Source organism: Lathamus discolor, chromosome 6, assembly GCF_037157495.1.
Source record: "Lathamus discolor isolate bLatDis1 chromosome 6, bLatDis1.hap1, whole genome shotgun sequence".
NCBI classification, from domain to species: Eukaryota; Metazoa; Chordata; class Aves; order Psittaciformes; family Psittacidae; genus Lathamus; species Lathamus discolor.
The window spans coordinates 26,736,740-26,753,943 of NC_088889.1; the positions used below are offsets into that span (position 1 = coordinate 26,736,740).

The 17,204-nt window shown below is 47.4% G+C and overlaps 1 protein-coding gene across 3 annotated transcripts in view; it reads left to right on the plus strand.

Moving 5' to 3' along the window:
• CCDC85C (coiled-coil domain containing 85C) overlaps positions 1–17,204 on the plus strand; it is a 107,465-nt gene that overhangs the window by 84,723 nt on the left and 5,538 nt on the right. For all 3 annotated transcript variants that reach the window (XM_065685399.1, XM_065685400.1, XM_065685401.1), the window contains one exon: positions 12,311–12,406. In XM_065685399.1, coding sequence (XP_065541471.1) covers positions 12,311–12,406 — 96 coding nt within the window. The remainder of the gene's footprint in view (positions 1–12,310; positions 12,407–17,204) is intronic.

Genomic DNA, 17,204 nt, shown 5'->3' on the forward strand with positions numbered 1-17,204 from the left:
ATCCTGGACACCAGTGCGCGCTCAGGACACATAATCAAAAGACACTCAGCTGTAGTCTGTGCACTGTTTAATGTGCGCATCGTGCAGATGGAGGATTATGGATTTGCTCTGTGGGTCTGCAATGGTTACCAAATATCCAGTCCCGGGGATGAGTTCTGACCTACAGGCCCCTGGCCATTGCAGGGGAAGGTGTGACATGCATGTTTGTTAGCTTGAACTGTGAGCAGGCTGGTCAAACTCACCAGCCCTGGGAACTGCATACCAGAGTCATCTCGTGGTGTAGTAGAGGCTCCCCGTGTTGTTTGGAAAGTGAGGGTGGTTCCCTTGGTCTTAGACCCTTAGTGAGGCATGGGAGGTGACAGCAAGCACCTCCCTGTGGGACCTGTGATTCCCCTTGGATAAGAGAGCAGGCTCCAGGGCAAACTGATTGTGCCAGCTTGTTCTTTCCTATAGCTGGCAGCCTCCAGACATGTAATGGTTACTTGGGAAGATGAATGCTGTAACTCCAAACATGTCGCCTTCCTTCTTCTTCCCCTGACTTTATATGCTGAGCATGACACCACACGGTACAGAGCATCTTTTGGCTCGGTTGGGGTCAGCTGTCCTGGCTGTGTCCCTTCCCAGCTCCCTGTGCACACCCAGCCACTGGCTGGTAGGGTGGTGTGAGGAGCAGACCTTGACTCTGTAAGCACCGCTCAGCAATAATTAAAACATCCCTGTGTTACCAACATTGTTTCCAGCACAAGTCCAAAACACAGCCCCACACTAGGTACTGTGGAGGAAATGAACTCTACCCCAGCCAAAACCAGCACACTGGGTGTCAGCAATGGAAGTGGTCCCAAAGCTTCCTTGGAGGACTTACCCTTCCAGTTGCTGTTTGCCAGGCTGTTGCTATGTCTTCAGTACTTTGTTTCTCCATAGTAGCTGGAACAGGTATTTTTCACCCATGTTGCATTCATGTCTTACCTGCAGTGCATGTGTTTCCTTCGTGGCTGCTCCATGTGGATGTGGCAACACTTGGGAGGAGTTACTGCACTCAGCCCTCTGATTTACCACAGAAAGCTGTTGGAGGAGTAACAGATCAGATGCATGTGTGGCTGGAGTGGATAGAGAAGGTGATGCTCAGTCTGTCCTGGAGACTACCAGATCAGAGCTGTTCTGGAGTTTAACAGTATCAAAAGGGAGTTACTGACTTCCCATTTTGTTTGTTGTCATTGTCCAAGGAGTCTGGATTACCCAGTCATCTGGTCTCACCTCTGGTTAGTGAAATTACATTTCAGTAACACTGAGGGGTTTAAGGAGAATAACGTTGGGTTTAGGTAATTGCAACTGGAGAAGAGGAGCCCTGCCAGTGCAATACTGTGAATCAGGACTCGGGGTCGTGCCTGCCACCGTGGAGGGACTCTTCTCTGCAAACATATGATCCTTCTTTTCACCTTTCCATGCCCCAGTATTTCCCTTGAAGGAATTGGGTGGGAAATCACTCATTCCCTAGCATGTTTTTCTGGCAGTTCTTTACTGTTAAGCTAAATATCACTGAGTGCTCCAGGATCCTCCAGGGGTGTCCACTAAGAGGTGGTGTTTAATTTTTGGAACAGTATAGTGTTGCTGGAGAGTTCACTTATTTCTCTGTGGGCTTTCTGCAGCTTCATTTTAATGATGAGTGGAGACTGGAAGGTGGAGTTATCCACACTCAGTGTCAGCTCTCACTCTCACTCTCTGTAAAGCCCCCCTACACAGTACTTAACCTTTGGTCACATATAATGATTGCTGAATTACTATTCTGACATGGGGAGAATGTGTGGGGGAAGATGAAACTCCCCGTCCACAGCACTAAGCCCTTACTTTGTTACTAATAATCATGTTTCAGCAATTCATTTTCTGAGATGTAAGATCTCGGCTACTGACTTCTGGAGCATGAGGTCCCTGTAGCACAGTTAAGGCGTGTTCCAGAGCTTGCATCTCTGTCTCTTCTGTGCTCCCTTTGGCCTCTTCTTGGGTTCTCTGGCTGCCTACCTAGACACATGGTTTCTGCAGACTTCCACTTTCCTGCCTGCTGCTCCAGGCATGTCTCAGTGACCAGGCATGGGAAGGTGGCCTGAGGGCAGCTCATGTTCCTATGATTGGAGGTACCTTCACCTTGAGAAGCTTATAAGCCAGCTGCCTGGGGAAGCCATTTATCCACATTGGCATGAAACACCATTCAGCCACTTGTTACTACAGTCAGAGCTAGCCTGACTGGCTTAGACTTTAAATTTACTAGCAGCCTTCATGTGACTTATAATAGGAATCCTGCCTTTGGTGGGAGTAACTGTAGCGGTTTGTAATGGAAACATTAAGATTAGCGTGGATGGAGTGTGAATGGAAAAGTGTGTGGAAATACCAGGAGGAATAGTACTAGAGCAAGGGATGCAGGGATGGCCTGTGCTGATGACCAGAGACACAACTGACAGCAAGCAAATGGGTAAACACAACAGGATGTGTGGTTTATGTCAGGACCAAGAGGTCTGTACTGTGATAAAGCGATAGCACAGATGGCTCATCACTAGAAGACCTATTCCCTGATAACGGGAGGAAGGTTACGCTGTGATGTAGCATGCTCTTCCTGTCATTCCAAGAGGAAGTCTTAGATAAGGTGCCCAAAATGAGGGAGAAGCAACAGGCAGCAGCTTTCCGTGGGTTTATGGTGGGTGAATAAAGCAAGATGCTGAGATAAGGATCAGCCTGTAATAACCATTGACTCCTAAAGCATGTGAAAAATGTGTCCAAACCCCAGTTCTTTGTTATCAATGAGGAGGGATGCCAGAGCTGTCATTAGGATTTGCTGGTGTGTGTCCCTTGTCCTCTGTTTCACACACAGTAACCCTGACCACGCCACAAGGACATCTACCTTTTGGTGAATGCGTAAGCATGAGTTTGTAGGTGTGTGGGTGAGTGACACGTTAGAGGAATAAGTTTTAGTTTAAAAGAAATATCACCTTCCCCTTACTTAAGTTTTTGTACTGAGTTTGTGCTGTGGTGGTTTCCTGTGTGACCCCTTGCTGAGGAGTAGGAGCTCCCAAGGGTGCACCGGTGGGTGCAGGAGGACATATCTGTGGGTGCTGTAGGTGGTGGATGGAAGAAGGGATGTGTGCTCATCTGGGGTCCAGAGCTGGGGGTCCCTGGGGAAAGCACCTGCAGATATGCCCTGCGAGGGCTGAGCAAACCTTCCTCTTCTGAGAAGACAGTGGTGATGGTGCCTGTGCTCAGCCTTTGTATACATCCCTAGGGACTGCAAGAAGTATTTCTGAAAAAAGGTGAGATTTCCATTAGGGTATTCAAAGCCACGACTCTCAGGAGTCTGATTTAGTCTACAGCCCAGGCTGGGAAGAGACAATTCTGTTTTCCTCCCTAAACCTACCCCAAACCCAGCAAGGTCCAGAGGAGAACATGAAGAAGCAGGACAAATGTGGTTATGTAGCAGAGAGCACTCAACTGAGGACTTCCAAGTCCCTGACTTCCTGGCACTGCCTCTTCTTGTGTTTTACTGCAGTGCCTGTTTCATGCGGGAGGCAAGGCCTGGGAGGTGGCTCTTGCTGCCTGCCTGCAGCACTGGCTTCTTGGGCTCCTTCCCTTGATTCCCATCATGCTGTCACAACCAGTTGTGCTTCATAGCTCTGCCTTGTAGAGATACTTGGGAAAAGTATATTCCATTTTGCCAGATGGCATGCATATTATTATAAAAACAAACCCAAATGTTTGTGGTCTGTAGGTGTAAAGGCAAGCCATTAGATGGGGTGGGAAGGGATGACGAGCGTCCTTGGCTGACGCATTGGCTGTCTCCTGAGCAGAGCAGTGGTGAGGGGGGTGGTATGAGGACATGTAGTAGCTAAATCCCAGCCCCAGTGACAGTTTGGTCTCTTCCTGTTGACTGGAAGGACGGTGTTCTCCATCCTCTTTCATACAAGGGCTAAGGCAGAAGAAAACACAAAAAGGTGACTTTGTGTCTCTCCCTCAGCACCCTGCAGAGGAAGGACCAAGCTGGCCCCTGCATCAGCCTTGTGTTGTCAAGGAGATGTGGCTGTGGCCAAAGCCTGGTCTCAGATCTCACTGGGGGGCCCAGAACAAGTCTGCTAGTCCCTTACTCAGTCTGCCTGGGAGTAAATCTGTTCTTCTCAGGAAGGAGAACTGTATCATCTCCTTATAGCCAACCTGACTTTTAAAATCCTGTTTGAAATAGCCAGAGACCACTGTTCCATCGTGGTGCCCAGGAGATGCACCCAGAAGAGCCAGGGGAACCCTCTGGGCGTTGGTGCCCATGCAGAGTCACCTGGGGACCTCAGTGTGACCCCAAGGTGTCCCTGCACAGCACAGGGACCCTTCCACTGCCAGCATGAAGCAGCCCCCAGCCCCTGGGTGCAGGGATCCCCAGGCTGCCTGGTGCCCGTGGCGTCCCTGGGACTGCTCTGTACAGCTTCAGCATTGCATCATGGCTTCTCAGTATGCCTTCAGCCCCTTCTGCACTCCCCCAGGCCCATCCTGTGCAGCACCCCAGTGGTCCCCCACATTCTCGCATGCACGTGCCTCATCCCTGTGGCTGTCAGTTGAGCTGAGCACTGCCAGCATGTGTCAGAGGATGACCCCAGGCCTGTTTCTCTCCTTCCAATGGTGATGGCCACAGTTCAGGAGGAACTGTTAGGCAGGAGGAGACAGTGATTGAGGAGCATGGCAGAAGGCAGCTCCTTCCTGCCAGCGTCACTGATACCACCAGGATGCTATTAGGCAGACAAAGAGAGAAATTCAAGGCAGCCGTTTTGCTGCAGCAAGAACAGTGGCTGCGAAAGGAAAGTAAAATGAAAGGTTTGTTGGGATTTGCAGCCTGGGGAGTGGTATTGTGAAGCTTCAGAGTGTATTACCCACAGCAGAGAACAAGCTGATCTATTCTGGAAGGCAGCTGCCCTTCATCAGCAGTTATTACAGCGGCTCTGGGCAGTGGGTGGCTTTTTTCCCCCATGGCAGCCAACCAGCACAAAGTTTGGCAATACAAAGTTTGGGATTTGATGAACAAAAGAGGCACTGACAAGCCATATCCATAATCTGCTCTTACAGGTGACTGCAGGAGGTGAGAAAAATTGGTCTGCTTTGAAGATCCGCTGTAGGTTCTCATGCTCACTTGTCACATGCATTTGTGTGGGGCTGGCAATGTGTCAGGGGAAAGACGCAGCCAGGTTGCAAAGGGGACCTGGAGGGGCAATACAGACATGCACAGCTATCACCCTCTGTTTGCGTGCATCCTGCACCCACCTGGAGGCTTTCACCTGGGCCAACCCCAAATGAGATATGCTTCAAAATCAGGAAAGTCTTAAAAATACCCACTTTTTCCGTCTGAAATCAGATGTGCTTGATGTTCCTTTATTAAGAGAACCAGCACCTCTCAGAATACACACGCTGAGAGTGCCCCTGTGAGTCGGTCAGAGTTAGTGCACTTTGCTCTACAGCATGGGCTCATTGTGTCAGACTTCTTGTTTGCTTCTACCAAGTAGTTATGGGCTAAAATTGCTCTGAATATGTCATGTGTGTAATAGTGCCACAATCCAAGGGGGCAGCTGAAGCTGTCAGTGGGGCTTTTTAACAGGGCTGGAGCTGCGATGCTGAGAACAGACACCCTTCCTGTTTGTAAATGAGATCCAGTTGCAAACAATGTCCTGACTTTGTTTATTCTTTCTTGGGCAGCCCCTGAAATCTTCCCTTTCCTTTGGTGCCCCAGCACAGCCCATACAGCCAGCACTGTGTCATGCCTGCCAGGGAGAAGAGCTATTCTGTTGCTGGGTATCTGTGATGTTTATGCTCAGAAAGCAATGAAGCGGTTAAGTTGTTTCTTTATTAATCAAAATGTCCATGTAAGACCCTAAACAGATACCCATGAATGCAGCAGAGGCCATGAAGATGCGGGAGGTTGTGCCTGAGCCATACAGACAGGCTCTGCTTGGCTCCCGTGTGGACCCAGCGGTTAATGCATGCATTTGAATGTTTACATGAGCAGCTGCTCTCTATGATTAAAGGCAGCAAATTAAGTAATGCCAAAGGAGATTAGCATCTGCAATAAAGTCCCTTGATTTGATAGGGAAGATGCTAATACAGAGTACTGACGGCTCCTGCACTCACTCCTGCCTGTGGCCAGGACCCAAGTTGTGCTGGGAAGTCGGTGTGTGTCTGCAGGATCCCCCACGTGTTCCTTCTCCCGTGCCTGGTGGCAGGGTGTCAAGCGCTCGCAGCTGCGAGGCAGCCCGCTGTGACTTTGGGAACACAGGGCTGAGCAGCCGTGTGAGTGCGCAAGAGGGGAGCGGGTGGTTTGTTTTGAGTGGGATGCTGGCAGGCTTTCTGCACAGCAGGCGCAGAGTAACAATAGCCAAGTGTCATCATTGGTTTGGATCATCTGCCAGGCAGACTGGACACATAAGGGATTTGCGTACTCCCCAGCTCTGTCGAGGGTGTCCTGTGCTCAGGCATGAGAGGTCTGGCATCACCTGCAGCAGGGTGTCAGAAGGCCTGTGTTTTGCAGTGTGGATTCCAGAGGAGCCAGTGCTGGTTGCTTCTTTGTGCATCTGGGAAATCTCCTTGCAGCCAGCAAGGGGCCCTGGGGCTGCTGCCAGGGTGCCTTCAGCTAGCCTCGTCCTGTGGGGCCATGAGACACTTTCAGGAGCAACATCTGTCGTGGCAATGGCAGAGCTGCCGTGGGCATGAGAAGACGCATCAAGGGGGGAAGGCGCTTCGAAGGAAGAGAGGGTGAAATGTCAGCCCAGAGCCATGTCACGCTTCAGTGCTGAGCAGCTCTGTCGCTTTGTTTCAGCCATTAACCCCCCTGCAGCTGCAAGGCAGAGGAGAATGGGAAACATGGCCCAGGTTGCAAAATGGTGAGGGATGTGACCTGCCTTTTGTGGGGCCCAGGGGAGTTCTCAGGCTGGTGGCAACGGGAGCTATTTCTGTGTGTGTCATCTCCAGGGATGCCGCTCATCTGTGTGATGGCACATTTCTCTTTCTGAATGGACCGACTGTGTGAGCCTGGAGCTTGCCCTCAGTGCTGCCTGTGCTACATCTCTGATGGGGACACCATGCTTCAGGGCTTCAGCGAGTTCCCTGTGAGGGTTTAGGGGTGCTTCTTCCATGCCAGAGTGGCTCCATGCTCTCAGTCATAGGTTTTGCTCCTGGTTTTCCTTCTGTGCCCCCCAGTACTGCCTCTGGTTGAAGCTGCACCAGGAACTTTATAAACTTGGAAGCCACAAGAACCATTCATAAAGCCGAAATATGCATGCCAGGGCAGGGGTTTGCAGTCAGACATGGCACCTTTCCACATTACTGCGCAGCTCTGCCACCCGTTTTCCACATGGCTGTGGGTATGTACTGCCTCCTGCTTGTCCATTAATTGTTCCTAATTTACATAGCGGTGTCGGCACCTTTGTGTGTGTAAAACACCTGGATGTTGACAAGGTGCTAAGGAAGGGCCCAAGTATAATTCAAACCTGGGTAAGCAGGCTGCAAACAAAACCACTGTGAGATAAATAGATGTGCTTCGGAATTTCATTGTCTGACAGGACCTGCCTGTAATGTAATTTTCCTTGTTCTGTCTCGGCAATAAAAACTTCACAGTGTCTGATACGACTCCATTTAGCTTTAATGTTGTCTGAGGAATGCCATTAGAAAAGTGTGGGTTATGTAGTCGGGATTGATCCCTAAATGTCTGCTTGTTTTTGGGAATGGTAGACAAAAATTAATAGAAGAGAACGAGAAGATGTGAGGTTCAGAAGCATTAACGTTTGCTCATACGGTCTGTGTTGGTCTGAAGCATCCTCGGTGCCTGGGCTGTGGCTGTTAGGTGAAGTCAAATCAGCAAGATATCCTCCTCTGGGTTTTGAAACAGTCTTTTGCAGTCTTTCTGCAGATCAGGAATAGCTCACAGAACTGAGGTGGGAAAGGATGTCATTAAAAGACAGGGTATAATTGAGCAGAAAGAGATTGAAAACTGATGGCAGGACTAAGGTCTCATGTCTTTCCAGATCCCCAGAGGAATCAAGGAGAAATTGTTTATCGTAATTTCTTTGTTCCTTTTTGAGATTTCCAACCCAAAACCTCTAAAAGAGCAGACACCTGTCATCCCCGGTTAGGCTCTTTTCTTCTTGGGTTCCAAAGCATTCCCACTGATATTAAGAAATGTTCATATTTTAAGCCTTACTTTGCCTCTCTGGAGGTGTGTTATTATCAGGCATTCCCAGCATGCCCTGTTACAGAAAGTCCTATTAATTTTGTTCCTCCAAACATGTAGGAATAGAGTACTGCTGGTGGTACTTGTCAGCATCTGTGCTGGACCACATCCCATGCAACCAGAGAGAGCCAGCAAGGACTCATTAGGCAACTTGGTCTTAGACATTGGCAATGCCATGTGTGGATTGATACAGAGCAGCCGATGTTCTTCAGCACCTGCAGGCTGAGGCCTCTGTTCTTCATTTTTTGTGTCAGATTAAAAAGGATCATTGGCAGTATTCATGGTCTTTGGATTTTCTTTCCCACGTAAGCGCTGCTGCTTTGCTGATTGTCTTTGGGTTCTGGGCTGGAGCGGTGAGTGGGGATAGCTTGATTTGTTTTCTGCTTTGGATTTGAGGTTGTCACCAGGTCAAGTATCATTCTTAGCAATAGAGAACTGGGGTATTTATCCCCTGTGCATAGCATATTGCTTCAAGGATGCGCTGCTATGAGAGACTGCAGAGTTCCTCTCTCCTTTCTTAGTCTGTTAGTGAAACAGCTGGACTGTGAATCTCCTTACTCACTTGGAGATTGAATCACAAGCCCTGCAGGCTCTAGTGAGAGGTTTCTGGGAGGGTCTCAAGCAGAATTGGGCTTTTCTGGTGGACTTGTAGTTTGAGCATGCACGATGTGGGGCTGGCGGGATGGGGGCTGATGCTAAGTGTCATTGTAGCTGGCTGTGGATGAAACAGAAAGTGGTGTACATTGCAATTATACCCAGCTGACCATTTGACACCACAACATAGATACACAGTTGTTTCCTTTTGAATGACGAGTTCCTTGTATAACTGCTGAGTTAAACATGCAAACTTCCAGTCCTGTCTCTGCTGCTGTAAACTTGGAGCAACTCTAAAGCTAGCTGGGCCAAAGCATAAAAGAAACTTTGCATTTTGAGATTGCTTGGCTTCTCATTCTGCTGAGGTTCAGCCTCAGCAGAACTAGAAAAATGACCAAGTTTATTATAAATGTAGTGTCACCCTTTTGGTGACTTCTGAGCTGTCTTTGAGCACCACTCATTTATATAGTTACGTGACACCTCAGCCACATGTCTGAGGATGAAGAGTGAACTATCCCTGAGCTACCAAATGCTATAGAAACCTATCAAGTGGAAAAGCCAGATGTGCATCCAATATAGAGAGTGCATGTTTGACAAAACCAGGCAAGGAGAGGAAATGGAGAGTGATACATGCCCCAGAACACACCGTATTGCTTTTTGCCTGTATGGACAATTTCTGCTTCTTAGGATGTAACCAGATTAACCTTGCTATTATTGTCTGGCAGGGTGCTGAGTCAGTGTGTTCCCATGGCTGTGAAAATGTCAGCTACAGGGAACGGGAAGGGCATGGGTTTCTGCGGTGATGGAGGTCCTCAGAGTGGCTGAGTTAGAGCGCTGGGGTGCCGCTGTGGTAATTCTTACCCACAGTTTCCAAATGCATCTATTTTAGGCATGAGGAATCTCCTCCATATGTGTGGTTTCAGCTACTACCTTAACAATGACTTCCTGACATTTCGCCTGCCCTCCTGCCCTTCTTCCAATCTCCTGTCTCCTATCTCTGATTCCCCCTCCCCTGCATTTCATTCATCTCAGCTGGTTTCCTGCTGGGAAAATGTACATCCTCCTCTTTCTTCCCATTCCCTGACTTTTCTCCTCTGTTGGCAGTTTTCCAGTCCAGCAACCTTGACCTTATCTCCAGTTCCTTCCATTTCCTCCCCTTCAACTAACACTGTTGGTGAACTCTGTCCATTTTCCTCTCCATCCTCCAAAGGCTAGCCATGCATCCTGCTGGATATGTTGTCATTTCTTTCCTTGCAGCTCCTAAAGCTATGTACAGCTCCCTCTTTTGTGGCCTCCTTTGTGTATGCCTCCATACAGGAAGCTTCAATGTTTTTTGTGTTATACAATACATGCAGTACATCACCACGTTTGCAGGAATACTTTTATCTTGTCGGTATGGTGATATGTTAAGTATGATCATGCTCTTTAGAAAAAAAAACATCTCTAATCGTTCTGGTTTCATTTGCATTGTATAATGATTTTGAGAGTGATTACGATCATGGAAATGCTTTGTAGCTCATTAGTGACTTCAGTTCTGTGAGGAAAAGCTACTGCTGCCTGTTGTATAGGAGACCTCGTGATCTACTCTTGTTTGGTCAGAAAACTCTATCTTAAATGTTGTCAACAGCCAGGTCCATCAGAATTCCTTTTGCTCTGTCAGTTTACTCTCAATTCAGAAGAAATACTGGATGTTAGAACTTTGCTTGATATTTCCTGTGTTACTTCTAAAGAGGGCTGTAGGGAAGATCAAGTGTCGTTCATGGCTACACACTCCTGAGTATTCTGCTGTCAGTTGTCATGGTCTTGGCCATTTATGGAAAGAAGGCATCTTTCATGCTGAAGCCAGGTGAATTACACATGTATTGGTGTCTTTGACCTCTGTGGGAGGCTGATTCTGGAAGGACTCTGTTGCATTTACCAGCCCTGTGAGAAATTGGTAACCCATTTTGCAGTCTTAAGTCACAGCTATGCCCCAGTCCCTGGTCCCCAGCCTCTGCCTTTTCTATGTGACGTTATGGACAGGATGGCTGAGGACATGTCCCCAGGTGGCCACAGCTCCAGCAACCTGTAACCCTCTGCCAGCAAGTCCAGAACTGTGGCCAGGCTGTGACTCTCTCTTGGTCTCTGTGTGTTGTCAGTTTGTCACATCTCCTTGGAGAATTACTGTGGAATTACTATCTTATTCTGCTTTTTCTGAGATGCCTGCCTCTCAGAAGGAAGTTCTTGTATCACCAGCTTCTCAGTTGTGAGTATATGGCTGTTGATCATGACAAGGGTCACAGATCAGTGGCCTAGGCATGAATGATTCCATACCTTTCATGCTATTTTTGTCTGTAGCCTAACGGATGGGCCCATCTTTTTCTTTAATGTATGCACATGAACACTTTTATTAGTAAAAAGGCCCCAGCAACTTAAAACATTTGGAAAGATGTGAGGTGGTGAAGTGCCCCTCTGTTCGTCCTCCTTTCTGACACAACTAGCTTGCTGGCCTTGGCTTAGAAGGCAAAATGATGAGATGAAGCGTAAAACATGCTGTGTTTTCAAACGTGGAAAAGATGAGAAAGGAGTGCCTCGTGTTGTATGTGAAAGCATTCCTGTGATGGTGCTACATGCCGCTCTGCCGTCCTAATTTGCTTTCAGAGGCTCAGTATAATCATTCTTTGTATTTCCTAAAGGATGTGAAGACTAAATAGAATTTGATCAATGGTTTCATTGTTGATTTCTCCCACTGCTGCAAAGCAATGCAAAAATATTAGGGACAGGCAGGGTGCATCTCACTGAATGAAGATATTGTGTCTCTCATAATCCAAGTCGGATGCATTTAGAAAGAGGGAAAGCCCTATGAAAAGTGCTTACAAGGCTGTTTGGACAGTAGAAATCCTTTGTAAAATGTAATTTCGGCATCTTTCCCAATGGGATCCTTCGTGCAGGAGGACTGGCCAGCATTTTGGAAACAAACCCGGCCAACATTAGGTTTGGACATCTGCTTGTTTTAAGGTTGCTTTCACAATTTTCTCTGTAGCTGAAGATTGGTACTTGATGTCTATGTAAAAATGTTGCCAGAAAAGCAATGAAGTTACACCAACTGTTTCTTTCACAAATGCAGCTTCTTAGTCCTTCGCAGTGACTGCTTTATGCTGGAAAATCATCTCGTTTGCTTTTCTCCCTTGGCTGGAAGGATGAGAACTGTTTGATCTTGTTCTTGTGCAAAGTTATCCTAAGTGAGTGAAAAAGGTTTCTTGAATCGAGTTAGCTTTAAACCTGGGTGATCTCCTGCCTGAGTACATCTAGACTGAGTGATAGTAGGCTTAAATGGCATTAAGTCAAGTGACTTGTGAGGAAGGGTAGTGGTGTCTTTTGTCTTTGCAGGTGGCTGATGGAATTTGAGAGAAGCTAGCGTTCAAATTTTCTGGGTATTTTCTTCCTCGTTTAAACCACCCAAAAGGAATTAGAGCATATCTTCTCTTATTCCAACAGGGACCAGCTCGCACGACATCTGATCTTGCATCTTCTCCTGCAGCAGGATATATGCCTGTTGGTCAGAAGCCAGAGGCTGTTGTGCACGCTATGAAGGTAAGGATGCTGCGCAGCCATGCAGTGTGGTGCAGTACCGTGTGGTGTGGTGCAGCTAACACTGAAGTGGCAGAACTAGACATTACTTCCTCTCATGGAAACACAACAACTAGAAAGTTAGTGCTCAGACAGGTTGTTGGTAGCCAGCACCTGTATCATGGTGAATAATCATCACTTAAAATAGTTGTGCAGTTATGTTGGGAGTGACTATTTTTTGGGGTGGGAAACCTCCAACAAAAGCTGCTGATGGTGAAGGTGTTGGTTACCCTTTCTGTTCATCAGTCCTGTATAAACTGGAACTTTGGGGTGACAGTGGTGGCCAAAATGCTGTTTTTAAAAGGAGCAGAACAACTGCAGTTCTTCCATGTGCTTTATTATTGAAATCCTGCAGCAGTCTTCAAAGGAGAAGAACTTCTTTTTATATAAATACACAGCAAGCCCCAGCATCATACCCTTGTAGATCTGTGTATCATCAGTGGGGATTACAGTCAGGATCATTGGCAATAAAACCCATGGGACACTGCTAGCTGAATTAAAGGTGAAAACTTGCACCGTGGTTTCACAGCAGTTCTCAAGTGCTAGTGACCATCCTCTAGCAGGAAAAATGTGATACCCTGGTGTTGCATGTTTAACTAGCTAAGCAAGTTCCTTCTGAGTATCTAAGGGACACAAAAGCACAAGTCCTTTCCAAGGTGCTCTAGCAATGGCTGGAAAATCTCTAAGTAAATTAGGCTCTGGTTGGAATATACTGATTTATAGATTTGCAGAACGTTGCAGATTCGTGTGATACCTTTGTTTTTCTGACACTTTGTACTAATCCAGTTTTACTTGTGTTTGATCATCCAAGCCCTCATGCAGTCCAGACTACTTTTGCTTTTGGCTTTTTCTTCCGTAGCTGTGGGGTTCGTACCTTTCTGCTCCTGCCCTTTGTTGCATTTGGTGGGGTGTTGGTGAAGTACAAAATTAAGCAAAGTTGATAATGTTTTTAAGTTACAAGATCAAATAGTTATAAATTGATTATGAACACATTCTGGGGGGAAATTAGGTTCTTACTTGCTGTAGGGGTTATGTGACTGGATTTGTTAGTAAGGGCAGGAAACATGGTTTTAAGATGTGGTTTGGTAAGCTTATGGAAAGGACTAGAAAATCAGTGAAGAAGATTCTTGGAAACTGGAAAGTAAGTTTGGGGGGTCTGGCACAGCGACGCGTATACAGGAGTTGAAGTTTTAAGCTGGTTGTGCATATTGTAACCCTCTATTTCAGAACTTTGTTGATTGCTAGGAAGGGCTGGAAAAACTTCTTCTCTGCAGTTTCATAATTTGCCCAGTGTGATACGTTTGTCTGTTTCCAAAACCCTGGAAGGCGCCATGACTAGAGTCAGGAAGCAGGTACCACAGCAGTCACATCTCATGGGCCATAAATGGTCTCACATGACGTGTCCTGCTTGCACACTTACTTTTAAGAGTATTCTCACATTTGAAGTGAGGAGGAATTCTCCGGTAGGTCAGTATGGAAGGGAGGTGTTTAGTTTTCCATCCTGTGGCCCATTTCCACAGGATGGTAACTGTGGTAACTGAAAAGACTGAGGAAACTGGCCATGCTCTCAATCTCTCCTCCTCCTTTCTTGTGGCACAGTGATATTGTGGCTGTTGGTCTCCAGCTGCGGATCTTAAACTGGGTATAAGATGTCATTGTTTTGGCCATGGCGTGCTGTAACATACGGAATGGCTCTTCTTTGCACCCTGTAGAACTGGATAGCTTTTCCAGTGCCAGCCCCCTGCATGTGGGAAACTGGATGCAGCTTAGACCCTCATCGCCTGTGATACAGTTCATGACCTTCCCTTGAGGAGGGAGTAGAGAAGAGAGCAGCCTACAAATGAGACTTGTGATGTGGCTATAACACATCAGATATTAGCAAAAGCCCTTGCTGGTAGTGTAAAGAAGCCTTTATGGCTGTAGCAGGTTAGCTCCTTACCATGAGGAAAAGCAGAGATGGAAGTTGGTTTTGCTTGTCTCGTGGGATGCTTGCATTCAGATCTGTCCAGAAGCGGTGCAGCTCTGTGCCCAGGCGAAGGACACTGAGGCACTGTGCGCTCTGCACAGACCTGCAGGGCTTCTGGATTGCCTCATCTGCACCCATCTATGCAGTGTCCTGTAGGTTTTTTCCTTAGTTTTTTTTTTTTCTGGCAGCTGAATACTTGATATGTGGCTGAAGCATTGTCTGCCGTTTAGCATCAATAAGTTCTCCCTTAAGCACATTTAGGGGTTTTCTTTTATTTTTGCTTCTGAAATAGATTTTGTTTATTTGTGCCTACTAAATAAGGAGCAAGATGACAAGTTGGCACTCCGAACAGCTGTTTTTGCTAACAAGAATAAAAGGTACATATGCTACAGCTCAGTATCTCACTGAACATCAAAGCACTTTCCTTGGGAATTGAGAAAACCTGCTAAAGATATGGGGAGCTGAGGAGGAGACACATGTAAGAGAACAACATTCAGCCTATAACCCAACTTCCCCTGTAGCAGCAGCGTAGACCTTTTCCATATGCACAGAGCCATCAAGCAGGTGATCAATCGCTCCTGCTGATCTTGTTAAGGCAGGATTTGGTCCTGCCTAAACTAGGGAAAAGTCCTAGCAGGGCATGTAGACTGTTCCCTTGCTGAAGAAGGATGCCATGTTCCCCAGTGCTTTGCCCAGTTGACTTATAAATCAGTAAAATCAGTGAGCCTTGCACCCTTTGGAAAGCATCCTTCAGTCTCAGAGTGCTTTCTGGTACAGAAATGCTTCAACTTTCATCTTCCCTTCCAAAGCTTTACTACAGTCATCCAGACTCTCTGATGGGGTTTTTGTTTGTTTGTTTGTTTTTTAAGTATGCATTTCATGGCCATGTGGGGCTAGTGCAGCCAGCTAGAAGAGAGGTGGATGTGATGGACTGGGTGACTTTGAGGCGACACTGCCTTGATCACAGACTTCAGTGCATGAAGGACAATTCAGTATACTTGAGGTGTTCCTCACAGTTCACACATCATCAGGGAGAAAGCCAGACAAGCCACACGCTCGCTGAGAGCAAGGTGCAGGTGAGCAAGGTGCAGGTTGTTTTCAGGACATGGTGTTCCCGGGCAGAGGGGCAGCGTCACCGCAGTCCAGCCCCATCCGCCTGCATCCAAGTGGAGCAGGCTGCCTGCACTGGCTGGCGTTTTACCCAGGGTCATCACATCTCACCCGTGTGTCCGCAAAGGGGCAAGTGCTCTCAGGGCTCCTTGAAGAACAGCAAAAAGGAGGGGATGGCATGAGCCATTTTTAAGCCTGGGGTGCATTTGTCTGTTTTCTGTGAGCTCCTGGATTGGGATGTGGCATAAATTGTGGGAGGATATACCCTGGTTTCTTAGATCCATGCTGAATCCACAGTCCTTGCACTTTAGCTGAGCCATAGGCAATTTGTGTGAAGGCACATCCATAGTCCCCAGCAGTGTAATTGGAGGAACATTAACCTGGTCTAAACAGCTGAGGAGGCGCCTGGCAGGATTTGAGATTGGCTGGGGCTGGGTCAGCACTGACAGCCCTTCCTTTCTTCAGGACCTGATTTCACTCAACAGAGCGTTTTTTTTTTCTAGCATGTCTTTCCAGGCTAGGCTGTTGAGTTTTTTCCCCCTGAATCACTTTTTCTCATACCCAAGATGCTAATACATCTTTGCAAAGTGCCCATGGAGATGTGGGCTGTGCTTGGGGAGCAGGACAGTTTCCAGGGTAAATGAGTCCCGAGTCATTCAGAAATGAAATACAGCCATAACTTCTGTCTGCTCAGCTTTCAGCTCCAGCTCTGCCTGGTTCACACCATTAAAAGACATTTCTACTGAAAGAAATAGGCTTTGCCATCCTTCCACACCTCCTGGACTAGGGAATGTGGTTTTAGTTTAAACACAAATTGTAGAAAAACTGTTTATTTTTACCCATTGGGATTCCTGTGCCTGCAAGATTGATGGCTGGTGGAAGCAGAGGCTGGAACTGATGTGATCTTTAACTAATCTAAACCATGGCTGTCCTTGATGCTTGCCCTGCAGACACAGCCAGTGCTTAGCTGCCAGCCAGGCAACCCTGGTGCTCTGCACGGGGATGTGATCCTGCAGGCTGCTGCCTTTGTAGCTGAGCACTGGAGGCACACTGACTCCAGACGAGCAAGTTCGATGTGCCGGTCCAGCTGGATCAATAATTAATTCCTCCCTCCTCTTTAGCAGAAAATAGATGCTTTCTTTGTCAGCACGCACACGCCTTTTGCAACCCTTTTGCCCTTCCTCTCCTCCTAGAAAGGATGAGGGTAATCCTTACCTGTGCAAAGACTGGTCCCAAGTAGGTTAAGGGCCCTAGGAGAATGACCTATTTTTGTCTGTAACGCAGTTCAAATACAGCAGGATTGTTGTGCTGAGGCAGACCGGGGGATAATCTACACTGGTATCCCATTTCATGGAGCAGCCAGTGCTGTGTACCTCAGGAAAGGGTGAAACTCATCCTTGCACTGCATCTAGCTCTGTTCTTCCCTAGGAGGTGTAGAAGTAGGTACACACACAAATACACCTGCTGAATGGCTTTATATGTGTGTGGATGTATTGTAGTGAGTAAGACCGCATGCTGTTTGATGGCATTGGGTGATTCCAGGAGCTCTGACCCTGCACACTGAGCTGACCAACTTGCTCATCAGTGGCAAAGCCCTGGGTGAGGTATGTAGGTCACGCATCTGGAGGTAGTCCTGTGCTGTGATGCACCTGAGTTGTGCAACATGCCTGTCTGGAGGGGCAATCT